We start from the raw sequence: 27513 nt of genomic DNA on the forward strand, positions 1-27513 counted from the left end.
CCTAAGAAGCATTCACAAATTGTCATGATGATTCGGTCCATTAATGGCAGGTCGTTCGAAAAGTCAACAAGTGAGAAGTCTGCGATCAAGTTGAATGGGGAAAATAGTGAACCATCTGTGGTGGTCAAGAAGGGGTCGTCAAGTGACGTTGCAGGAAAACATGAAAGAGCGAAAGTGGTTGTGCCAGGAGTGGCGAACAAGCCTGCTGTAATTGTGGAAGGTGCCCGCATAGACCCTGTCATCATAAAGCCGGTAACTCAATTACCAATAGTCAACAGCAGGGCGGTCCCATGGAATTATGAATGAGTGACAGTGACTTACAAGGGGAAAGAAGTTAAAGAAGAAGTATGTGAGACCCATGGTTTGACTCGATCGGGAAGATGCTTTGCCCCCAAAGAGTTGAGAAAAGCTTAAAGCTCCAAAGACAACCCAGTATTGGGGAAGAAAGTTGTGACTGAGTAAGAAGCAGAGGAGTTCTTGAGAAAGATGAAAGTGCAGGATTATTCCATTGTGGAGCAGTTGAGGAAGACACCGGCTCAGATTTCATTATTGTCATTATTAATCCATTCAGACGAGCACCGTCGGGCTTTGATGAAGATCCTGAATAAGGCACACGTTCCTGGCAAAATCTCAGTAAACCACTTGGAAAAGATAGCTAACAAGATATTTGAGGTTAACAGAGTCACTTTTCTAATGATGAGTTGCCCATGGAGGTTACAGAGCACAATAGAGCCCTCTATCTGACAGTGAAATGCGAAGATTCTGTGGTTACTCGGGTGCTGGTTGACAATGTTTCCAGCGCGAACATTTGCCCTCTCTCCACTCTGAACAAGTTGAAGGAGGATGATGAAAGAATTCCAAGAACAGTATCTGTGTTCGGGGATTCGACAGTGGAGGGAAAGATTCAGTCGGGGACATAGTGCTTGAGCTTACAATAGGGCCAGCTGAATTTACCATGGAGTTCCAGGTGCTCGATGTGGCTGTTTCTTACAATCTAATGTTATGTCGACCCTAGATTCATGCTACCAAAGTGGTCCCGTCTACTCTACATCAAATGGTCTAGTTTGAATGGGATAGACAGGAAATCGTTGTGCACGGCAAAGATAATTGGTGTGTTCCTAGCGATGTTATTGTTTCGTTCATAGAGTTCGAGGACGACAAGGGGCCATGGGTTTATTAAGTTTTTGACACGGTATCAGTAGAGAAAATTCCATAAGGGAAGTGCGTTCCAACCTCGAGGGTAGATGCCGCATCAGTCATGGTAGCTACCAAAATGTTGAAAAATGGTTTTGTACCGGGCAAGGGTTTGGGTGCATCTCTGCAAGGTATCGTACAGCTGGTGTCTCTCCCCAAAAACTTGGACACGTTTGGTTTGGGGTTCAAGCCCACAGTTGCGGACGTGAAAAGAGCTAGAAAGTTGAAACAGAGGACCTAGGTCCTCCCAAAGCCCATCCCACGACACTTCAGATAATTTGTTAGGCCTGGCACCAAGAAACACACAGTGGCAACAATTCCCAGTTCAGTGGTTGATGTAGATAGAGATTTGATTGAAAAGTTCGAGAGGTTATTCGCAGATGTGAACATGTTAGAAGCTGGAGAGGGTTCGAGTAAAATGGATGTGCAGTTTGTTGGCCCAGTGCAAAGATTAACAATTGGGAAGCTACTCCTCTCCCCACCAGGAAGGAGTTTTGATAGTTTGCTTTGATTTTCTTTTAGTTTATCTGGATAATTCCAGGGTTGTAATTCAGATTCTAGGTTCCGTCCATTTGGATGTATAAACCTTGTTATCTTTAATTTCAATAAAATGCAATTTCCCTTTTTCTTCCTTCGTGATAGTTTTATTTTTGTTTTTCTTTTCTTCCTTATACAGTTCTTTTTATGCTGGATTCAATGATATGACATGCATGAGGAATCTCCGGCCCAGTCCTAAAAGCCAATCTAATTCTGAAATAGTAATTCAAGAAATAGAGTGTGATGGTAAACCGGAAGATGACGAGGATGAAGCCTTTAAAGAGATTAGTAAAGAATTAAGCCATTTTGAAGAAAAACTCAAGCCTAACCTAAGTGATACAGAAGCAATCAATTTAGGGGACCAAGATAATGTCCGGGAAACTAAAATAAGTGTCCATCTTGAACCACAACTCAGAGAGAAGATAATTAAAGCATTGTTCGAGTATAAAGATGTTTTTGCATGGTCCTATGACGACATGCCGGGTCTAAGCACTGACTTGGTGGTTTGCAAATTGCCTACTGACCCGTCATTTCCCCCTGTCAAGCATAAGCTGAGGAAATTTAAAACTAATATGAGTGTGAAGATTAAGGAAGAGGTCACCAAACAGTTTGAGGCCAAAGTCATTCGGGTCACCCAGTATCCCACTTGGTTAGCCAATGTTGTGCCTGTGCCGAAGAAAGATGGCAAGACCAGGGCGTGTGTTGATTATCGAGATCTCAACAAGGCAAGTCCCAAGGATAACTTCCTGTTGCCGAACATGCATATATTGATCGATAATTATGCCAAACATGAGCGTGGTTCTTTTGTGGATTGTTATGCGGGATACCACCAGATCTTAATGGATGAGGAGGACGTAGAAAAGACGACATTCATCACACCATGGGGAACATACTACTATCGGGTCATGCCATTTGGTTTAAAAAATGCTGGGGAAACCTACATAAGGGTGATGATGACCATATTCCACGACATGATACACAGAGAGATCGAGGTTTATGTGGATGATGTGAGTGTAAAGACTAGAAAGCAGTCTAACCATGTCAGAGATCTGAGAAAGTTCTTCCAAAGGCTTCGCAGGTACAATCTCAAGCTCAATCCTGCAAAATGCGCGTTCGGTGTTCCGTTTGGAAAGTTGTTCGGATTCATAGTCAGCCGCCGAGGTATTGATTTAGACCCATCAAAGATCAAAGCTGTCCAAGAATTTCCACCCCCAAAGAACAAGACTGAGGTAATGAGTCTGTTGGGGAGATTGAATTACATCAGTAGGTTTATTGCTCAGCTCACGACTACTTGTGAACCTATCTTCAAACTGTTAAAGAAAGATTTTGCGGTCAAGTGGATAGATGAATGTCAGGAAACATTTGATAAGATAAAGGGGTACTTGTCAAACCCACTTGTGTTGGTCTCGCTAGAACCAGGGAGACCTTTGATTCTGTATTTGACGGTCTTGGACAACTCATTTGGATATGTGTTGGGATAGCATGATGTCACCAGCAGGAAGGAGCAGGCCATCTATTATCTCAGCAAGAAGTTCACATCTTACGAGGTTAAGTACACTCACCCTGAGAGGACATGTTGCGCCTTAACTTGGGTAGCACAGAAGTTGAAGCACTATTTGTCATCTTACACTACTTACCCCATCTCTCGTTTGGATCCGTTAAAATTAATCTTTCAGAAACCTATGCCTACAGGGAGGCTCGCAAAGTGGCAAATCTTGCTCACAGAATTTGACATCGTCTGTGTGACTAGGACAGCAATGAAAGCCCATGCATTGGCCGATCATTTTACTGAGAACCCAGTGGATGAAGAATACGAACCTTTGAAGACCTATTTCCCTGATGAAGAGGTAATGCACATTGATGAATTGGAATAGATTGAAAAGCCAGGAAGAGAACTTTTCTTTGATGGGGCTGCTAACATGAAAGGTGTTGGGATAGGAGCGGTACTTGTTTCTGGAACAGGGCATCACTACCCTATTGTGGCTCAGCTTCGGTTCTACTGTACTAACAACATGGATGAATACGAGGCATGCATTTTAGGTTTGAGGATGGTTGTGGATATGGGTTTCCATGAAGTCTTGGTCTTGGGTAACTCGGACCTTCTGGTGCACCAGATTCAAGGAGAATGGGAAACACGAGATTTAAAATGCATACTGTACTGACAGTGCTTGCAGGATCTTTGTCAACGGTTCCAATAAATAGAGTTCAGGCATATTTCGAGGATTTACAATGAGGTTATTGATGCTTTGGCTACTCTGGTGTCAATGTTGCACCATCCCGATAAGGCTTATATGGACTCTTTGCAGATTCAAATCCACGATCAGCACGCTTATTGCAATGTGGTGGAAGAAGAGCTCGATGGGGATCCTTGGTTTCACGATATCAAGGAATACATCAGGATGAGGGTGTATCCAGTGCAAGCCACAAGTGATCAAAAGAGAACAATTAGGCGGTTGGTAAATAATTTTTTCTTCAGCGGAGGGGTTCTATACAAAAGGACTCCTGATCTTGGGTTGCTGAGATGCATAGATGCTAGGCAGGCTACAACTATTATGATCGAAGTACATTCTGGAGTCTGTGGACCGCACATGAGTGGGTACGTGCTGGCAAAGAAGATTCTCCGAGTAGGTTATTATTGTCTCACTATAGAGCGAGATTGTATCAGTTTCGTGCATAAATGTCATCAGTGCCAAGTGCATGGAGATTTGATTCATTCTCCACTATCTGAATTACACACTATGTCTGCACCATGCCCTTTGTCACTTGGGGCATGGATGTCATTGGGCCAATTGAGCCATCAACATCAAATGGGCACAGGTTCATTCTGGTGGCCATAGACTATTTCATCAAGTGGGTAGAGGCTAAAACATTCAAGTGTGTAACCAAGAAGGCGGTGGTTGATTTTGTGCACTCAAATATCATTTGCCGGTTTGGGATACCAAAGGTGATCATTACAGACAATGGGGCTAATCTCAATAGTCATCTTATGAAAGAGGTGTGTCAACAGTTTAAGATTACACATCGCAATTCCACCCCATATCGCCCCAAGGCGAATGGAGCAGTCGAGGCAGCCAACAAGAACATAAACAAGATACATCGGAAAATGGTGGAAGGGTCCAGGAAATGGCATGAGAAGCTGCCTTTTGCATTGTTGGGTTATCGCACTACTGTTCGTACTTCAGTAGGGGAAACTCCTTATTTATTGGTATATGGCACGGAAGCAGTGATACCCGCGGAAATTGAAATTCCATCCCTTTAGATTATTGCGGAAGCCAAAATTGATGATGATGAGTGGGTTAAAACCAGCCTGGAACAATTGAGTTTGATCGATGAGAAAAGATTAGCAGCAGTGTGTCATGGCCAGTTGTATCAACAAATAATGGCAAGAGCATATAATAGGAAGGTGCGTCCACGGAAGTTTGAAGTGGGTCAGTTAGTATTGAGACGCATTCTTCCTCATCAGGCTGAAGCCAAAGGCAAGTTCGCCCCAAACTGGCAGGGGCCATTTATCGTGACAAGAGTGTTGTCCAATGGTGGTTTGTATTTATAGATATAGGAGGCAAATGTGTAGAAATGGCCATCAATTCTAATGTAGTCAAAAGATACTATGTATGATTTCTTTGGTTAAACTGGGTTTGTTTGTACTTGGCATATTTTGGAGATTGGAATGATGAAGGCATTTTGTTATGCTACCTAAACACTTTATCCTTTGTTACCCCTTTTGAGCTTGTTTATTTTCTTTCATACCCTCTTTTGGAATCAGTGGCAAAGTTCAAAAACGCGAGAACAAACGACAAGTAAAAGAAAGAAACTAAAAGAAAAAAAACTACAAAAAGAAAAAGGAAGAGAAAAGAAAAGAAGAGAAAAGGCACAAAAACAAAGCAATTTCTATGACATGAACTATGTTTGACCTGATTCCTTTTAAGGATACGTAGGCAGCCTCACGGTTCGGTTCCATCAAAATAAAATCCAAAAGTCCCAAGAAAGAAATTGGGACAAAAGTTGTGGTTGTTGCAGGAAATCTGATTCTAAAAGTTGTAATTTTGAACCTAGTTGAATTGTTTTGAGCCTTTGATACCATTTCTTTCTAACCCTATCCAAAAGCCCACGTTACGGTCCAAAGAAATACCTTCAGATCAGTCTTCGAGAGATGCCAAGTCGAGCAAGTAGAAGCGATTCATATCAGGGGCAACACTCTGGTCCAAGCAGGAAAATCAAAATGAGAGAGTCTTATTGGAGAAAACTCTCACGGGCACCGTAAGGCGACGGAAGATGAGAGAAACCAAAAATGAGAGAGTCTTATTGGTGAAAACCCTCATGGGCACCTTGAGGCGAAAGTGAGTTGAGAGATAAATAAATGAGAGAGGCTTGTTGGTGAAAACCCTTCAAGGCACCGCAGGCCGAACAAGGTCAAGGTTTTGGTAATGAAATCAGGTTATGGAAATTCCGCGGCAACAAGTATGGCAACTGAAAGTTGATTGGTTGGACAGATTGGGCCGATTAGTCCTAAATGCATGTTATGATTATCGGTTCCAGCAGTTCCACTCAGATAAGTCCATTTTTTCTTTTTCCCCTTCAGATAGTCTTCCAGTTTTGGATTCTTCTCATCCTTAACTCTGGAAGTCATTGCATTTCATTTCTTTTGGGTTTATTTTTCTAAGATGTTCCCAATGTCAGTTTTGTTTACGCAAATAAAAAGGAATTTCAAAGCTTAATACCAACTTCCAAAGTGGCACAAAACGCAGGGCGGCCAGGGCATTGCTAGATGTAGTATGATGTGAAATGGGGTATAAAAGGTCAGTGGAAGTTCCATCGGTGAAAGCGGTTTGGTAATTTCGTGGGAAATGCAGAGGTTCAAATAGATGGGTCAGAGATGTAACACAACGGTTTGGGTCTAAAATACTCGGGTCATCCAAGGTCATGGGGTTTGAAAGATAGTCAAGAGGTTCAGAGCCAGTTCGGGGAAGCCAGTCAAAACAAAGCACGGCGGTGGGAAGACTTTCAGCAAGAATGTCACAAACTAACCACCACATTTTAAACTGACAAGATTTTTCTCTAATTTAAACAGGGGCATAAAGTTTCGATTGTTTCGGGGAAACCCTCCATAAGGAAAGGCAAGCACCAGACAGGTTTGACCGTAAACTCTCAAGACCCTCCTGGATAATGGGATTTCATTTGACGTTTGCAGGACCCGCCTGGATAATGGGATTTCATTTGAAGTTTCAGGACCCTCCTGAATAATGGGACCTAGCTGTAAGATTTCCATTAGATAACAAGATGTACCATAAGTTCTATTGTAGGGCAGCATAATTCGGCAGAAAATATTTGTCACTCTTAAGATAAGATTTGACGTTTGATTTTCAGGACCCTCCTAGATAATGGGATTTAGTTTTAAGTGTTCAGGACCCTCCTGGATAATGGGATTTAGTTTTAAGTGTTCAGGACCCGCCTGGATAATGGAATTTAGTTTTAAGTGTTCAGGACCCACCTGGATAATGGAATTTAGTTTTAAGTGTTCAGGACCCTCCTGGATAATGGGATTTAATTTTTTGTTGTCAGGACCCTCCTAGATAATGGAATTTAATTTTTTGTTGTCAGGACCCTCCTGGATAATGGGCTTTAATTTTAAGTGTTCAGGACCCTCCGGGGCAGACGTTTTCTTTGTTTGTTTATTTTGTGGAAATCAGGAGCCCACCTGGAGAACAAGGGAATACATTTCAAATTCAGCAATCAGGCGCCCACCTGAAGAACAGGGGAATACACTTCAAGTTCAGCAATCTGGCGCCCACCTGAAGAACAAGGGAATACATTTCAAATTCAGCAATCAAGCGCCCACCTGGAGAACAAGGGAATACATTTCAAGTTCAGCAATCAGGGCCCACCTGAAGAACAAGGGAATACATTTCAAATTCAGCAATCAGGCGCCCACCTGGAGAACAAGGGAATACATTTCAAGTTCAGCAATCAGGCGCCCACCTGGAGAACAAGGGAATACATTTCAAATTCAGCAATCAGGCGCCCACCTGAAGAACAAGGGAATACATTTCAAGTTTTGGTAATCAGGCGCCCACCTGAAGAACAAGGGAATACATTTTAAATTCAGCAATCAGGCGCACACCTGGGGAACAAGGGAATACATATCTTAAATTCAGCAATCAGGCGCCCACCTGGAGAACAAGGGAATATATTTCAGTTTTGGTAATCAGGTGCCCACCTAAATAACAAGGGAATACATTTTCAAGTTCAGTCATCAGGCGCCCATCTGGAGAACAAGGGAGTACAAGTCAAGTTTTAGCTTTCAAATTCTTACTGATATGTGGTAACATGATTTAGTTTACAATCACATATGTGCCTAGCCACCAAACTGGGGCAGCAAATTTTCTTTGTTTTCGTCTATTTTTGTTGAAATCAGGAACCCACCTGAAGAACAAGTGAATACATTTAAAGTTCAGTAATCAGGCGCCCACCTGAATAATAAGGGAATACATTTTAAGTTCAGCAATCAGGCGCCCACCTATAGAAAAAGGGAACACACTCATGTTTCAGCAATCGGGAGCCCACCTGGAGAGCAAGGGAATACATTCAAGTTTCAGCAATCAGGCGTCCACCTGGAGAGAGGGAAAACATCTCAGATTACAATTCAAGGCGGCGACAAGGGGATTCCACCGTAAGAATACAAGTCAACAAGGTAACAGGAACCATAAGAGCAAGTTTGAAGATATAGATAGGAATTTATAATGCATAGATCGTAGTCTAGTCTAGCTTCTTTTTATTTTATCATGGTGTAATAAGGGGATTCAGCAAGCAATAGCAGCAGCAGCAACAGTGAAATCACAGCTTCATGGTAGTCCCAGCTACCAAATGTTTCCGAACTATACTGACCTGATTCCTTTATAGCCAAGGATATGTAGGAAACCTCGAAAGCAGGGTGCGATCAAATATTTCAAAAATGCTTCCCACAGAGTATTCAAACGGGCAAAAATCGCTTATATCCGCTCATTTTATCTTTGCACGAAAACTCTTCGTGTTTCCGAGCAAAGAGGGGTAGATGTGAACACGTAATTTTTGCCCTATATGAATTACTCCCATAATTTCAAAAAAAAGTAATTTATTTTCATTATTTGCAATTTTATGGATTTTCGTGGCATTTTATGTTAAATGTTTGCATTTGTTTATGCATGTCTATTTTATTTAACTAATGAAAAATATAAAAATATGTTGCATTTGCATTTAGGATTTAACTTTGCACTTTTGAATTAAGTAGTAAATTTGTTATTCGATAAGAATTGGAAAATCACAAAATAGTTATTTTTGCATTTTTAATTTTAATTTTTGAACTTTGGCAGTTTTTCCTTTAATTTGGTTTTAATTAATTGTGGTAATTATTAGTTAGAGTTAATTAATTCAATGTGGTAGGGTTATTTTGATTTAGGATTTAGTTGGGGTTTTATTTTATTTTTTATTTGAAAAAAAAATTGAAAATAAAAGAATTAATTTGGAAAAGAATGAAAAGAAAAAAAGAAATAAAGAATCAGTTTTGGGCCATTTTTATTTTAACCCACCCCAATTCCAGCCCAAACCCTTCTTCTTATTTATAAAATCACATCCAGCCCAAACCCACGCCCCAACCCGGTCCACCCCCACTTCCCAACCAAACGACGTCGTTTGCCTCCCCGGATCCCAGCCGTTAATCTCCATTGATCCGACGGTTGGGAAGTAGCCTCCCCAAGCTACTTAAATGTCGAAAAAAAACCCTCCCCCCCCCAGAAACCCCCCTCCCATCTCGTCTCTCTCTCACCTTCGTCTCTTCAGAGTCCAAACCTAAACCCTAAACCGCCGCCCCTAATTCCCATCGCCTTAACCCGGCGGCGCCACCTCCGTTCACCTCCATTTTTACACCCCAAGACCTCCTTCATCTCCTCTTCCCAAATCCCTAACCTATATCCTTCAAATCCCACTGGTTCGTCTCGAATCTTAAATCGAAGACTAGACCAAAAACCTAACTTTTCCCAAATCACCCCAAATTAACACCCTAGAATCCCCGTAGTCCTCTATTTCCCAATCTCAAACTCTGGACTCTCGAATCACCTTCAAGCTCATCGAATGTTGAACCGGACGCCCGAGCTTTCGAAGCCAAATCCAAGCCCTTGCATGCAGAGTTGTTCTTTGAAAAAGAACAAATACTTAACGTCATTTTAGAGTGCCAAGCCCCAGGTTCGAGTTTTATTCGGTGAGTCCTTCCTTCGTTTCTTGGTTCATCTCTCCTCCTCTTTCTGGTCGATTCAATTGAAACCTGGTTAATTGTGTTGTCTGAGAGTTGGTCATGTTTTCGTGTTCTTCGTTAAGTTTTATTTTCCCAGATTGGTTTCTTTAATTGTTTTGATCCATTAAGCACGACTTTGTTAGTACCTCGGTTTAATTATTCCAAACCTGCTTAGGGTTGATTTTGTTGTGTCAACTTTGATATTATTGATCTTGTCTCCTTTTAATTCATAATTGTCAAGGTAATAGTCAGTACAGAGTAAAATTGTTTATTCGTGTTACTGTCACTTAGTTTTGTTGGGATTTTTGGGTCAAAGCTCGAGTTTCCGAATGTTCATTTGGACTGATTTGGAACCAGCCTTGGGCTTTTTGAGTCATTTATGACCCAATTCAAGATGCCCAGTTGTTTTGAGCCCAAATTTGTTTGGTTAGCAAGGTAAATAACATGGGCATGGGGGATAGTTTGGGTATTTGGTTGAGGGAATCTTTCTGATAACAAAAAGAGGAAGCTTCTAGTAGGAGTTTTTATTTGAATTTCAGATTGTTAGTAAGTTAGCTTGGTTAAAAAGCCAAAACTTGAGGGATCTCTAAGCTAAAGGCAAATTTGAAAAGGGCTTAAAGGGTAGAACTAAAATCTGAAAGGTTGCCCTATTTGCTTGCCTATAAAGGCACATTTTCTTGCTTGAGAAGGCAGAGATTGAAGAATTAAAAATACAAAAAATACAAACGGCTGAATTATTTTACTGTTTTATTGAGTTTCTTCGGTGATCTTTGAAGTTTTCGATTACCGAAACATTTATGATTCATCCGGGATTAAATGGCATGAATCTGTGTTCTTAGAGCTTGGTTTTTGAGGTTTTGTTGCTGGGATTACTGTGCTATTAGACTTGGTTTCGAGTTCTGCTGCTACTATTACTGTTTTATTGACCAAACCAAATTGGATCCTTGCCTCGTTTTCTGATTATTGGGTTGTTGCTGTTACTGCCTCTTCACCTCTTTTCCTTTCATTTCCAGGTACATATTCTGAATTCTTCATGATGTAAATTTCAATTTGAAGATGGAAATAAAGACAGTGGTTGAATCATGGCAGTAGTTCTATTTGTGCCACAGCTGTACTTCCTTCTCGATGTTCATGCTTTTAGTCAACTGATTCGTAATGTAGTCTAGCTAGTTTTTGTTTGAATAGCTGAGTTCCCATGTGGTATTTAAATTATGGAGTGTTGTAATGTTGTATTAAGGTCTTTAAGTAAGTCAAAAAATGCAGCAAGGTTGCTTCAGTCTCGATCAAAAATGAGTAATCATCGCTTTGGGTGTTAGCTTCATGTTTGAATTGGGATTAAAGATGTTGAGAGTAATCATGATATTGTTTGATGTATTGTCAAAGGGTATGTGAGTGATTTTAGTTTAGAAATGGTGTAGAAGTTGAAATGCTTATTCGGTTGGCTTAAATGTGAATATCAAAGAATGAGCACGATTACTTAGCCTCATGAGTTTCAATAGTTGCAAACTTTTAGCATTTCATTGATTAGCATATGAATGTGTTTTAACTAAAATGGTTTGGAATAGGTTTCAGCTTAATTCTAATCAGTCTTTCAGTGCCCAGTAGTTGTTAATTTAAATTTTGTGGATTCTCAATGTCAAGTTTACAAATCTGCTTATGTATAAAATTTCTTTATCGTCAAGTTTCAAAATCTGATCGCTTCTGCTATTGTACGGGTTCGATATGTGAATCCCTGAAATGTCCAGCTTGTGCGTTGCTTCGTATGAATTGGGATCATATTGGGCCTGAACATGAAATAACTTGCCCAGAATCAGGATAGTGTATTTGGCATCGTTTGGGCCCGCTTGATTTTGTTGGCCCATTTCCCTTGCTTGTTGGTTTGTGGATATCAAATTTAGTTCGGGCTTTTTAGCATAGTAGAGAGTCTGAACTCCTGGGGTTGCCTCTCTTCCATAATTAATTAGACTTCCTAAAATGAACTTGAGGTGCGTCATATTTAACAACAAATAGCTATGGCCCTCATTATTAAATTTAGAAGTTAGAATAAATAGAGGTGTGTCGTGTCGAACAAAATCTCAAAATGCATGGCCCTCGCTTAATTAATATTTTAAATCCTTAGAACTCGAGGCGCACCATTTAGCAAATTTTCCATGGCCCTCGCAAAGTTAGAAACGCGTAATTACTTTAGGCGCGTTATTTTAATAATTTACTTTCCTAAACTCGGGTGCGCATTTATGTGACCCAAATCCAAATATCAACAACGTTAGATAAAATTTGTTGCAGACTGCGGGTGCATTTATGTGACGTGGTTCAAGACGCGTTTTATGTGACGTTGAATTTTCTAAAATAATTAAACAAAAACGGTAATAAAGTTAAAACTGCACCATAAGTTAAAACATGTAAATAGGCCAATTATAACAGTTGAGCGACCGTGCTAGAACCACAGAACTCAGGAATGCCTAACACCTTCTCTCGGGTTAACATAATTCCTTACCCGGATTTCTGTGTTCGCGGACTGTAATACAGAGTCAATCTTTTCATCTATTCCGGATTTGAACCGGTGACTTGGGACACCACAAAATTATCCCAAGTGGCGATTCTGAATTTAATAAATATATAATTCCGTTTCGATTGTCACTTTAAGTTGGAAAAAAACTCTCTTTTACACCCCTTTACTCGGGTGTAGGTAAAAAGGATGTGTAACAATGCACATCAATGTGCTTAGTTCTATTATGTTAGACTGGATTCTTGGCCATGTTGAGTGCACTGGTGTTGTCACGTAGCAAGGGCACGCACTCAGAGAACATACCAAAATCTTCCAGCCACTGCTTAATCCATAATAGTTGAGCACAGCAAGATGCTGCAACAACATATTCAGCTTCTGCAGTAGAGAGGGCCACTGAGTTTTGTTTTCTTGTACCCCATGAAATCAGACATGAACCCAGAAAATGTACCATTCCAGAAGTGCTTTTCCTGTCTAATAGATACCCAGTGTAGTCAGCATCCACATATCTAACTAGATCAAAATTGTCTCCTGATGGATAGTAGAGAACGAGGTCCTGTGTTCCTTTGAGATATCTTAAGATTCTCTTGGTAGTTTCAGATGAGATTCCTTTGGATTGGATTGAAACCTGGCACAAAGACCCACACTAAAAACAATAATTGGCCTACTTGTTGTGAGGTATATAAGTGACCCTATGATACCTCTATACATGGTCTGATTTACAGGCAAACCAGGTTTATCCATGTCTAGACGAGTAGCTGTGGAGATGGGAGTGTCAATAATTTTTTATGTTTACGTGTCAAATCTCTTCGGCAGCTCTTTGATGTACTTCTGATGACTTATCATTGTCCTCTTTTGAGATTGCTTCACCTGTAGACCCAAGAATAAGTTTAGTTCCCCCATCATACTCATTTCAAACTCACTTCCCATGCGTTTTGCAAATTCTTCACATAGGGAATCAACTGTTGCTCCAAAAATGATATCATCAATATAGACTTGCACAATGAGCAGATTCCTTGCTCTTTTCTTTAGAAAAAGAGTGTTGTCAATTTTCCCTCTTGTAAAGCCATTTTCTAGAAGGAAATTTGACAACCTTTCATACCAGGCACGGAGAGCATGCTTTAACCCATACAAAGCCTTGTCAAGTTTAAAAACGTGCTCAGGATGTTCAGGATGCTCAAATCCAGGAAGCTGCTTAATGAAAACTACTTCTTTTAGAAAGCTATTCAGAAATGCATTTCTGACGTCCATTTGAAACAATGTGAATTTCATATGTGATGCAAAAGCAATAAAAATTCTGATAGCCTCCATTCGAGCGACTGAGGCAAATGTTTCATCATAGTCAATCCCTTCTTCCTGATTGTAGTCTTGAACTACAAGCCTTGCCTTATTTCTTATTGGGTTTCCAAACTCATAAGTAATTGAGAAGGCAAGTGAGTTTCTGGTCTTTGATCTGGTTTGAACTCCTGAATCAAGAGGAGTGATTATGTTATCAGGGGGATATGAACTTTTTTGTTTCCAGTTAGACATCTGAACCTCATTGTGAGAAGGTCCAGGTATTTCAGTCTGTGCACCTTGATTGCTTCTCATATCAGCATGTGGGGTCCTTTGAACCGCATCGACGACTCTATTTTCAGCTTCAGTTGTTGTGATTGAGGGACCAGGTTCTTCTCCATCAGTTGGATATATGGTTGCACCTTCCTCATTTGATTCTTCAATGTGGCTCATCATATCAGCCTTTCCATTTGGCATGTCAATGATTTTACCAGGAACAAGTGACTGTTCTCCATCTTGATCATTCTTATCATTCTTATCATTCAAATCCTTTCCACATGGGTCATGAGATTCATTGAAGATCACATAAATGCTTTCCTCAATACACTGAGTTCTTTTTATATATATTTTATAGGTTTTGCTTTATGATGAATAGCCTAAAAAGATTCCCTTATCACTTTTGGCATCGAATTTTCCAAGTGTTTCTTACCTATTATTGAGGACAAAACATTTGCAAACAAATGTTCTCAAATGTGTCAGCTTGGGCTTCCTTCCATTCAATAGTTCATATGACGTCTTGTTCAAAAGGGTCCTGATCATGCACCTATTCACCAAGTAGCATGCAGTATTGACGGCTTCTGCCCAGAACCCTTTTGCAATGCCACTGTCAATCAATATTGTTCTTGTCATGTCTTCAAGCATTCTGTTCTTTCTTTCCACAATACCATTTTGTTGAGGTGTTCTTGGAGCTGAGAAGTTGTGAGTGATGCCATTTTCAACATAGAATTCATCGAATTTTTCATTATCCAATTTTGTCCCATGGTCAAACCTGATACATACTACATTAAGGCTCATATTCACCTCTTCTTCACAAATACCACAAACACTTAAAAAGTTTCATTCTTGGTTCTGAAAAACAGAGTCCAAGTAAATGTGGAATAGTCGTCCACTATGATAAATATGTACCTCTTTCCTCCTCAACTTTGCACCCTCATAGGTCCACATAGATCCATATGGAGGAGATTGTTACATCCCGTATTTTGAGTGAAATATTTTTTGTAACTTATCTTCAATAAGTAACCATAGCAAGTTCCCTTTTTTATTTTTAAAATTTTAAATTACTATATTTTCTTGAATACCCAATTGGGGTTTTTAAATTGTTCCGCTTCTAATCTTATTATTGGTAAAGTTTATGTCTTTGGAGCTTTGATGGGTAAAAGTTTGAATTTTGTATGAAAGAAATATGATTAGGGGAAGTATAGTTATTGAAAATTGGATTTATCTTGTTGTTTGATTTCTGATTTTATGAGCAAAATGGCTTGATTTATGCATTCTTGGTGTTCATTAGATATTGGTATTTTCTAAGGGTTACACCACTGAGTGTTGCAATATTTGAGTTGATGAATTGTAGGGATCATGTAAATCTTTGTTTTTTTTCATACTTCTAGGAAATTCTGGGTTTAAGTGGTAATTTTGCATTGAGTTGGTGTGGTCTCATCTTCACTAAGTAAGATATAGTCATTTTTGCTTTTGTATTAATTTTTGGAGAGGTTTAGATGTGTTAAGGTGTAATAATTTCAAGATATCTTTAATTGCAAGTAAGGTAGTGATATCTTCTTTTAATCTCTTACAACAACAACAATCCAGTATAATCCCACTTAGTGGGGTCTGGGGAGGGTAGTGTGTACGTAGATCTTACCCCTACCCTGGGATAGAGAAACTGTTTTCAAATAGACCCCCGACATCCTTCCCTTCAAGAACTTCCCACCTTACTCTTGGAGAGACTCGAACTCACATCCTCTCGGTTAGAAGTGGGGGTTGCCTCTCTTAATGTCTTAAACTGTCTTTATTAATTGACCATACTTTGAAAAGCCAATATATGAGATTAGGAACATTATGAGTCGAGAAAATACAGGTATCTTTACATGCATATTTTTATAAAAATAATAGTGTATGTATTTATTTTATGTAGTACCATATGATCATGATAGTAGGATATATAAAGTGTATTAAAAATAAGTAAAATTTTAAGAAATTTGAAATAATTTTTAATTATGCTGGTAATTAGTTAATTACCAGGTAACGGGACATTACCTAATTACCTAATAGGTAGATAAGTTTAAACTTTCCCCACCCCCACTCCCCACGTGGCAGCACCCTCATTTCAATTTAGTGACTCTTAAATTTCTAACATAGGTGTCACAGTACATGGTACCCGATCTCATTTCAATTTAGTGACTCTTAAATTTCTAACATAGGTGTCACAGTACATGGTACCCTATGGTTTCACACAGTTCCATGTTTGTCTGCTTCCCAATTCCTTACTTAGGAATGTTTATTGAACAATTACTCTTGGCATCACAACATTCTAGGGCAAGAATTATACTTTACATAGACATAAAGGAACAGATAACCATGGACCTACAGTCTAGCAATATTTTCCCCTTGAATACAATTCCTAATTTTAGTTAGTTGGTCATGAATACAATTTGCCCATTTCCTACATTTGATGTTTTTCAAGGAATCAACTTGAAATTATTAACTTGCTAGTAATAGCGGTGGAACAGGAATTAATATGGGGTTAAACTTTCAAAGAAGGGATTCAATTTTTGCTCTACTTAGCTCCACCATTGGCTACCGCACGTTGTTAAAGGAAGTAGCATTTCTTATGCTTAACCCAAAAAGATTCAATTGATTATCTCTTCTGAAAATAGGGGAACTAAAAATCTCAAGTTACTAGAAATCTCTCTTCTACATGCACATTGACCAATGAACAGAAAGGCTATACTAGTATTGAGAATAGAAAGAGATTCTTTAATCTGCGGACGTGGCAGATATACCTCGAAGTCTCTCCGAAAGCGCCTCGCCTCAAGTGTGATAAGACTGAGTGGAAGTACCTGGATCTGCACATGAAAAACATGTGTAGAACGTGCATGAGTACACCACAGCGGTACTCAGTAAGTGTCAAGCCTAACCTCGACCGGATAGTGACGAGGAAGATTAGGATCCTACTGAGATTAAATGAAATATAAGGTATAACAGTATAGAATGAGACAGTACAACTAAGTGCAACAGTAAGAAATAACACATAATAGAAAGAACAACAGCAACTATAACAAAGATAAAATAATCACGGAAAGGAGTACAGCTCAACACAGAGATAACAACGGGGGATCTTTCAGGATACCGTCCTATAGTCCCCAAATATAAATATTCAGTGTATCCCCCGAGTGCAGTCCCGTAGTCCAATTCATAATGCACGGGGATCTACCGGAAATCCGATCTGTAGTCCTAAATGTAAATATCCAGTACAAGGGGAATCTACCGGGTGCAGTACCGTAGTTCCAATGTAAGTGTGCAGGGGAATCTACCGAAATACCAATCCGTAGTCCCAAAATAAACACGCAGGGGGATCTCCCGGGATACCGTCCCGTAGTCCCAAAGTAAACACATCTGCAACAACGCGAAGAATACAATTCAATTCAAATTCCATACCAAGGTAAAACAGGTATTTCTAGCCTATCATGTTGCACATAATCTAAATAAGGCAGTTTGAGCAAGTAAAGCAATTAAATCAATTAGACATGTTTTCCTAAGCTAACAACATGCTTAAATTGCAAGTAGTATAATCAGGAAAAAGGAACACAATTAAAATTACTTAAAGAAAATCGGATTTCAATAATTAGCACAAGTACGCACCCGTCACCTCACGTACAAAGAATTTCAAATATCAATAATACCAAATCCTAAGGGGAATTTCCCCACACAAGGTTAGGTAAGCCACTTACCTCGAACCGCCTCAAAATTAACCCGAAACCATGTTCTTGCCACGAGTACTTGACTCCAAATGGCCCAAATCTATTCAATTCAATTGCATAATGTAAATAACACTTCAAGTAACTGATTCTACAAATAAATTCTAAGCTAATACGCGAAATTAGGTAAAATGACCAAAATGCCCCCTTGGCCCACGTCTCGGAATCAGGTCAAATTTACATTTCCAGGATTCTCATACTCTCACGAGTCTAACCATACCAAAATGATCCAAATCCAATGTAAATCCCCAATCAAAACTCGAAATTTAGGTCTAAGAACTTTCCCCCAATTTTCATTCCAATTCCGAAATTAAATGATAATTCATGTTTAGATTAATGGGTTATAAGCAAAAAGGAGTTAAGAATTATTACTCAATCGATATCTCTGAAAATCTCTCTAAACCCCGTTCAAATCCGAGCTCCCAAGCTCTGTTTTCACAAAAATGGCTAAACCCTCGACTTTGAAATTCTATATCCTGCCCAGCTAATTCCTTCATCGTAAACGTGGAAGGACCCTCGCGTTCGTGAAGCATAACTCCACTTGGTCCAGCTTTCCTCTTTCCCAAACGCGATGCCCAAGTCGCGAATGTGATGACCAACCTCCTCCTCCTCCTACGCGAACACGGGACTACCTTCACGGACGCGTAGGTATGAGACCCTACAGCCTCACAAATGCGGGAATACTTTCGCGAACGCGAAGCATTAACCCTTCACCAGCCCCAGCTCCTCTTCACGAATGCGAGACCCCACTCGCGAAAGCGAAGAAGGAAACCAGAACTGACTGCTGCAACTTTTTTTGCAATTCTCAAAGTTCCAAAAATGATCCGTTGAGCATCTGAAACACATCGGAGGCCCCCGGCACCTCAACCAAACATGACAACCAATCCTAAAATATCATTCAAACTTGTTCCAATCTTCGAAACGCTCAAAACAATATCAAAACACCAATTTAACATCGGATTCAAGCCTAAGAACTCCAAAAACTCTCAATTTACGCTTCCGATCAAAACGTCTATCAAACCTCGTCCGAATGACCTGAAATTTTGCAATCAAGTCACATTCAACACTACAGAATTACTCCAACTTCTGGAATTCCATTCTGACTCTGATATAAAAATCTCATTATCGAACCGGAAACTTCAAAAATTCAACTTTCCGAATTTCAAGCCTAAAAAAGCTACGGACCTCCAAAACATTGTTGACGCCCCCTTTTTCCATCCTAAAAGAAGCGAAATTGGGTTTACGACATTATGGGCAAAACAACTCTTATTCCCTTTTGAGGAATCGGGTTATGGAATTTGAAGAGTCGCCACCTAATGATTATAGTGCATTAGGACACTTTTAGAGAAAAGAAGAAGGTTTTTTGGAAGAAAACCAGAGTTCGGGTAAGGGCTTAAAATTATCTCGAGGGGAAGGTGTTAGGAACCCCTCAAGATCCACTAGTGTGGTTCCCAGCCATGCTTAATTGTGACTTTAAGAAGAGTAGGAGTAGACAAGCAAAGTTTTCACATAAGAAATATAAACAAGTTGAAAATTTTGAAAGAAGAAAGACACAAGTGATTTTTTGGAAAAAAGGAAAGCTTAGTTTGAGGAAAATGTTAATTTAAATGAAGGAAAAGCAAAGAATAAAGTCCTAGGTTTAAATACAATATGGATCACCTTGGTGCAATACCCAGCAATCATTCTCACACGAGATATTAGCGCACCGGTCATCATATCCATATTCTACCCTTCCCACCCCATTAAAGTATTAAACGTGATTAGTCTCGTTTACTTATTGCATGCTAATACCCGTCCCAACCTATCTGTCCCGGGGTATTAGGACTTCTAATCCTAAGAGGGAAGAAAGGGATGGGGCCTTTATAGAGTTTAAAGGATAAAATTCTAGTTTCGACATTCAAAACAAATATCAAATAAAGGGATGAGTAAACAAGCAAACAAGGCTCAAATAAACCCCTTAAATCAGACAACACTTAGTTTAGCATGTCTTAGCATATACTGATTTGGTCTTAAGTTAAAAACTAAGCGGCGAGCGGACTGGTTCAACACATATATTTAGACAGAAAGTCTGCATTAGGCAACTCGGATACAATTGTCAGAGATTAAGGCACTTAATTAACACGAGTGGGATTACTGATTCTTTTGAAAAATAGACAGAAAAGTTTTGAAGAAAAGGCAAGCCGCAGACTTAACAAAATGACGTAGAATAGTTCCTAAAAGACAGACCATTGAATTGTAGATTAGTAGAGAAAGAGCAATTTTAAACAAGTTTCAAAAGAGGCAGATTGTTTAAGGAGAAAACGAGTTCGAGCTGCAGAACTTATTAAAAAATGATAAAATACAGAAAAGTGATATGTAACTGAGTTGGAAATCGTTCATCGAACTACTAGAAAAGGCAGTAAGTTTTAGAAAGCATGCAAGTTTACCAGAAGATTAGGTTTTAGAAAGAGTTGCACTAATCTGAGAAGAGGCTCAATGGTTCGGAGAACCATTGGTTTTTTGTCTGTTCGTCAATGAAATCGTTACTGCTTTTAGACGAGTGAGGCAAGTTTGAAAAAAAAACTTCCTATAGACATGATCTCTACTAGTCATTTGTTTATGCCATGTTAACAAACTTGTAAATAGATTCTGATTTGATTATCCCTAAACATTCGCCTAATATCGTGAACATGCACATTCCTATAGGCATGATATCTATATGCAAGATTGCAGAAAGTTAAATATTGTCTCCTATAGGCATGATTTCTATGTGATTGTATCAGAAACATTAAAGAGAATTAAAACCCTAAAGCATGGTTTCTACCCTTTGATACAGGAAAGTAAAATCCCTCCCACACCTTTTTACTAGATCCCCGAGTTTGTACAAGTTATTATAGACCAAAAGAAAAGATAAAAATACATCAAAGACCAACAGCCGCATCCGAGGAACCTAATTCAATCTTAATGTCTAATAATATGTGATTAACCAATTCCGAATCCAGATTTCCAAGGCCTTCTCTTACCCAAAGTGTTTCAAAGTTCCAAGGAGCCTCGAGGACTCCAGGCAGCGCTTACACTCTGGATAACAATTATTTTAACAGAATGGTGCAGTGTGGAATAGCAAACCCTCAGGCATCCAAGTTCAGAGGGAGCTCGAGGGTCCTAAAGCATGGCTTACCAAAGGGGGAAGAACTTAGAAACTAGGAATAAGTGCAAAGTGAGAGAGGGATTAAGGAGCCATAGTAGAGGGTGGTCATACCCAGCCATGGGTATAGACTGGCACACCCCTGACCCTCTTCTTGGTCCAAGCAAATAAAGAGTAGACTTTAGAAGTCAAACTTGGGTCTGGATGGTGATTAGGACACCACCAGACCTAAGTTAAGGCTCAGCACATAAGGGGTAAAGGGAATAGGGAACTGACTTGAGTAGAGGTTCAAAAGAACCTGATTCTAAGTCATGAGTGGCAATAATAGATACCAACATGACTCAAAATTACTCACACATAAGGAGGGGCTAGAGGTAAAGGGACTTACATAGGAAAGCATATACAGAACCATCAGGGAAAGACAAGAGAGCATAACAGACTGAAGATGCAAGGACATAAAAGAAAGAGTAGAACATGCATAAACACATAGTGAGGGATGTGTAGAAGAGGAGAATTAAAACATAGTTGGAGGGTATTATTTAAACCAGAAGGACATACCAGTTGCAATCTCAGTACAACAAGACAAACCACAACAAATAAACAGCCAGAAAGTTAACAAGAGCAACTTAAAAACTTCAGCAAGCACTTGAGAATTCAAAGGAACTCAAGAATGTTTTCGCAGTAATGAGAAGAGGAGCAGGGTGCTCAGTAGAGAAAGCAGTAGTAGAGAAAAATCAGTAGTAGAGAAAGTAGTATATCATTTTAAAACAGAGGTGTCTGTGTGTTTTTGAACTCTATTGTTCGTGTGTTTAAAGGAAAAAGAGCAGGGTATTTATAGTTTAAAAACCAGGCAAGTAAGCAAGGCAAAGAATAATTCAGTATCAATTAGAATCAATTAGGAGAAGGGGATTCCTTTAATTAAGGAGTCCAAATTTGAACGGTAAAAGGGCAGAGTTTTATTTAACGAAAGAAAATCAAGTAACACATTGGGCAATGAAGGGTAAATACATAAGGGAAGTTTAAAAATACACGGTTAGGTAAATAAGGTAAGAAGTAAATCAACTAGTACATAGTAAATCAAGGAATCAAGGATTCACAATCAATAATGAACCAAGTCAGAAAAAGGTCAAAATTAGACAAAGAAAGAATCAAACAAGCTCACATAATGGTACTCTGAAATCAATCCCCAAAATTAGGGTTATTTCGAGAGGGAAAGGTCTGACTATAAAGAGTGCATAGCTTTAAACATGCGAGGCTGGAATTAAATAAACAGAGTGGTCATGCAATCAAGAGTAGAATAACATAGCTAGAAGAGAGTGTCAGATAGAATGAGAGAAATCAGAAGGTCTTGCAAAGCTCAGCAAGAATCAGAGAACATGAGACGAACTTAGAAATTAGGGTTTTCGAAATCAAACTAGTTTAGAAACAGGAAGCAAAACAATCGCACTCAAGTGTTTTGAAAACCCCCAAAATCTAGGGTTTCCTCCATAGATTAAATGTAAAGACGAAAGCGTAGAAAATCAGGCAAAATAAACTCAGAAAATCCAAGGAACATAAACATTTCATGGAATCATAATGAAAGAAAACACAGTAAAAGAAATTACAAGTAAACGATAGGAGGAAACATAGTAGAAGAAAACACGTAGGAATCACAGTAGAAACATATAGGAGTTGCAGTAGAACAAATACAGTAAGAGTAACACATAGGAATCACAGTATAACAAGTAAAATCAAAGAAAACCTAAGTCGGAGAAGATGAACAGTTTTTGAAAGCAAGGCTTTGAGAGGGACTTAAGAAATCGTTTGAAAACCCTAAAATAAACACAGATCTGGAGCAGATCTAGAGAAAAAAGGAAAACCTCGAAAGGCTAGGATTTCAGAAGAACCCTAGAAGTGAGAAAGGCCTGGAAAAGGGTCTGCTTTGAGTCGAATGAGTCAGGGATGGACTTATAGGGCTAGGATACGCTGGAGCCAAACCGTAGATGGTCGCAGAACTCGAATCGGCGGAGGTCTGAGCATGAGCCTTCAAGGTCAGACCTTGAATCTTCAAGTAACAGGGGTATAAGGACACATGGAGGTGAGTATAGGTTACTCGGGGCTTGGGGTGCCATTGATTCCGGTGAAACAAGGTGGAAACCAGCGGGATGGGGGCTAGGGTTTCGAGTGTTAGAAAGAGTCTGAGAGACGAGGGAGTTTGAGGGCGGCGGATTTTGGAAAATGAGGTAGGGTTAGGATGGTTTGGGAATTAAAAAAGGTAAGGATAGTTTGTGGCCGTTGATCACAGAGATCAACGGCCTGGATTAAAAGAAATCCGGGCGGGTTTAAATAATGGGTTAGGGGCCGGGTAAAAAATGAAATTGGGTCGTCGATTTGGGCTGGACTTGGGGTCAGAATTAGGATGCCCAAATAGGCTATGATTGAAAGTAATTGAGGCCCTAAATGAAATAGCCAGTTTTTCCCTTTTGATTTTATAAAAAAAAATAGTGAAAGATGTTTAAAATCAAATTAAAAACATTGAGTTAATAAATAATATTTAATTTTAATTTTAAAAATATTGGGATTGATTTTGTAATAAAAAATGTTATCAAATCTGAAAGTGGGCTAAAATTGCAATTATATGCAATTTAGTTTAAAAATATCAAATGGACTTGTAAAATTATGCAAAAAATAATGTAAATTATATTTTGGTGTAAATATAAGGATGGAAATAAATTATTCACCAAAAATGATAATTTTGGGAATAATTATTGGATTTTGTACTGCTAAAAATAGGCAATAAATTGGTTTAAAAATCATTAAAAATGGCAAAACCCTTCGGGGTGCTTATATACGCGCATATATGTTACTTTGAAAATATATAGGGAAAAATTGGGTATCAACAGCTGCTTCTCTTTACCCGAGGAGGATGAAAGAGTTGTCAGGTAAAGATAAGATGGCCAATTTTGACCAGAAGCGGCAATTGAAAAGAATTTTGACCGAGATCTGGTTTTTGAGCCACCTACATATCCCTGGTCTTACAGGAATCAGGCCATATGTAGTTCAGGATCCATTGACGGAATGTGTCAATGGAGATTCGAAAAGACGGACACAATGGTCAGATTTAAAAGGTGTTTGGATTCGAATAGATTGCGGAGAACTGGAGTGGGATCGCTTCTGCTGAGACGGCCGTTCGCTAGCCAGTGTACCTGTGGATGAGCAGATGCACATATTGTGCATAATTTAAACATGATGCAAATTCCTGTTAGACCATGAATGCTGTCTTTGGACGGTTAGGATGACGTCCTCAGACTATGATGTCCTGGGCCATGAAGAGCATAAAATAAAGATTCGCAGGCCATGAAATGGTGTTCTCGGCCTATGCAGATGGTGCCTCCGAACTATGACGCCTTTGAATAAGTTGGCGATTTTTCAGCCCATGAGAAGGTGGTAATCTTTCAGCCGAATGAATGCAAAGGGTGGCGATCTTTCAGCCAAAGCGAAAATTTAAATGCAGGTTACGATATTTCAGCTGAAGTGAGAGATTGAATGTAGGTGGCGATATTTCAGCCGTTCGAAAAAAAATAAAGTAGCGATATTTCTGCCAAAGCACGATGGAGACAATGCTTAGTCTCGGAAGGCAGATAGGTAGCCTTATGCAGGTGATAATGGAGGTAGAGCTTAACCCCGGAAGGCAGAAAAGTAGCCTTATACAAAATGCAGATGGAGACAAAGCTTAGTCTCGAAAGGCAGATAAGTAGCCTTATGCAGGATGGAGGTAGAGCTTAACCTCGAAAGGCAGAGAATAGCTTTATGCAAAAATATAGATGGAGATAGAGCTTAGTCTCGAAAGGCAGATAGATAGACTTATGCAATATGGAGGTAGAGCATAACCTCGGAAGGCAGAGAGTAGCCTTATGCAAAATGCGGATGGAGACAGAGCTTAGTCTCGGAAGGCAGATAGATAGTCTTATGCAATATGGAGGTAGAGCTTAACCTCGAAAGGTAGAGAGTATCCTTATGCAAGATGCAGATGGAGACAGAGCTTAGTCTCGAAAGGCAGAAAGTAGCCTTATGCAATGCAGGAATGTAAAGGAGCAAATAGTATTAATTTTCTTAGCTGATAGGCGGTTGCGATATCATGACTACTGGGGAATGTTGGGTGTAGATAGTAGACCTTTGTGAGTTGAGTGATTGTTTCGAGGGTTTCGACTTTGAAAAGTGAATGCATTTTGCATTGCAATTTGAGTTCCTGCATCCAAAGAAAAATCGTGAGTTCTGTAGAGGGGAAGGTTAGTTCGTATCCCTTGGCTCCTGACGTTACGTATCATTGGGGTAGCATTGCTAAACGATGGTAGTGCAAATGATGTTTATGCATGATTCATTAAATGTAATGTAAGTATATATATTTTGAAAAAAAAATGACTTTATTTTTGATGAACCAACAACTGCAACATGGTTCAAGACACGGCAACCTTACTTGCTCTAGAATTTTGAGGGTCCTCAAAATTCTGCCCCAGTTCACTGGGCTGGCGCTGCTGACGGCTGTGCTGAAACCGGATCGATTCCGAAATTTTGAGGGTCCTCCTCAAAATTCTGCCCCAGTTTACTGGGTTGATGTTGATGCGAAAGCCGACAAACTGACTTCGGAATTTTGAGGATCCTCCTCAAAATTCTGCCACAGTTCCAATAGCGGGGAAAATGGAATTTTTATTAAAATATGATCGAACCCATAGGGCTGCCTACGTATCCCCTCTTAAACAGGAATCAAGTCAGGCGTAGTTCAAATTACATCATAAAGAAAAGCATACGATCAAATATAGTATCTCTTTACTGCGTCTGAGTTGATAGGCTTCTGCCGGACTTCTCCGTCCATTTCTACAAGAATAAGGGCTCCTCCGGTTAGAACTCGGTGAACCATGTATGGACCCTGCCAATTGGGAGAGAATTTCCCTTTGGCTTCGTCTTGATGTGGAAATATCTTCTTCAACACCAGCTGTCCTGGTGTAAACTTCCTTGGTTTAACTCTTTTGTTGAAGGCTCTGGACATTCTGTTCTGGTATAACTGACCGTGACATACTGCATTCATCCTCTTTCCATCTATGAGGGCTAACTGCTCGTAGCGACCTTTTACCCATTCTGCGTCATCTAACTCATCTTTTTGTATGATCCTTAATGATGGAATTTCTACCTCAACGGGAATGACCGCCTTTGTATCATAAACCAGCATGTAGGGAGTTGCCCCGGTTGATGTACGGACTGTGGTACGATAACCCAATAAGGCGAATGGCAACTTCTCATGCCATTGTTTGTGCCTCTCGATCATCTTCCTTAGTATCTTCTTGATGTTTTTGTTGGCCGCTTCTACGGCTCCATTCATCTGCGATTTATAAGCCGTAGAGTTCTTGTGTCTGATCTTGAAAGTCTCACACATTGTTTTCATCAGTTCGCTATTAAGATTGGAACCGTTGTCGGTGATGATTGACTCTGGAATTTCGAACCGACAAATAATGCGGTCGCGGACGAAATCTGCTTCCACCTTCTTGGTAACTGCTTTGTATTATGTTGCTTCAACCCATTTAGTAAAATAATCAATTGCTACCAAGATGAACCTTTGCCCGTTTGACGCGGTAGGCTCGATTGGACCGATAACATCCATTCCCCAAGCAGCGAACGACCATGGTGAGCTTGTTGCATTAAGCTTGTTTGGAGGCACTTTTATCATATCTGCATGTATCTGAAAGTGATGGCACTTTCGGACATACTGGATGCAGTCTGTTTCCATAGTAATCCAGAAATATCCTGCTCGGAGTATCTTCTTTGCTAAAACAAAACCATTCATGTGCGGTCCGCAGGTCCCTGAATGTACTTCCTCCGATAACTTGGTTGCTTACCTTACACACCTTAATAAACCCAAATCAGGAGTCCTCCTGCACAGGATTCCTCCGCTGTGAAAGAAATTATTGGATAGTCTCCAAAGCATGCGTTTCTGGGTAGCATTGGCAAGCTTTGTATATTCTCCTGTGGTCAAATACTCTTTGATGTCGTGGAACCATGGTTTCCCGTCGGCTTCTTCCTCAACATGAGCACAATAAGCTGGTTGGTCATGAATATTGACCTGGATGGGGTCAGTGAAATTTGTATCTGGATGCTGAATCATAGATGACAAAGTGGCAAGTGCATCGGCGAACTCATTCTGTACCCTGGGAATATGCTGGAATTCTGTCTCTCTGAAAGTCTTTCTCAATTCCTGTATGTGATGCAGATAAGGGAGTATCTTGGGATTCTTGGTTGTCTATTCTTTTCGAACCTGATGTATGAGTAGGTCCGAGTCTCTGATTACTAGTAACTCCTGAATGTTCATATCAATGGCCAGTTTAATCCCTAGAATGCAGGCTTCATATTCGGCCATGTTGTTGGTGCATGGGAACCTGATCTTGGTGGATACCGGGTAATGCTGACCATTTCTGATACCAGGACTTCTCCTATGCCAACACCTTTGAAATTTGCAGGTCCGTCGAAAAACAACCTCCAACCATCATAGGATTCTGCAATATCTTCTCCTATGAAAGATACCTCTTCATCGGGAAAATACATTTTTAGGGGC

The 27513-nt window shown here is 39.8% G+C and overlaps 2 protein-coding genes across 2 annotated transcripts; one reads left to right on the forward strand and one right to left on the reverse strand.

Moving 5' to 3' along the window:
- The first annotated feature begins 707 nt into the window (after positions 1-707).
- LOC138891254 (uncharacterized) lies at positions 708-3893 on the forward strand. The gene is made up of 2 exons (XM_070174523.1): positions 708-866; positions 3606-3893. Exons 1-2 carry the CDS (start codon positions 708-710, stop codon positions 3891-3893), a joined length of 447 nt encoding a protein of 148 aa, XP_070030624.1.
- An 8836-nt stretch (positions 3894-12729) lies between these two features.
- Positions 12730-13241, reverse strand: LOC138891256 (secreted RxLR effector protein 161-like). The gene is made up of 2 exons (XM_070174525.1): positions 13221-13241; positions 12730-13125 (listed from the first exon to the last, which is right to left on the reverse strand). The coding sequence occupies exons 1-2, from the start codon at positions 13239-13241 to the stop codon at positions 12730-12732; spliced, it is 417 nt and encodes a 138-aa protein (XP_070030626.1).
- Between the last annotated feature and the right edge of the window lie 14272 nt (positions 13242-27513).

This window comes from Nicotiana sylvestris, chromosome 1, assembly GCF_000393655.2.
Source record: "Nicotiana sylvestris chromosome 1, ASM39365v2, whole genome shotgun sequence".
In the NCBI taxonomy this organism is placed as follows: domain Eukaryota; kingdom Viridiplantae; phylum Streptophyta; class Magnoliopsida; order Solanales; family Solanaceae; genus Nicotiana; species Nicotiana sylvestris.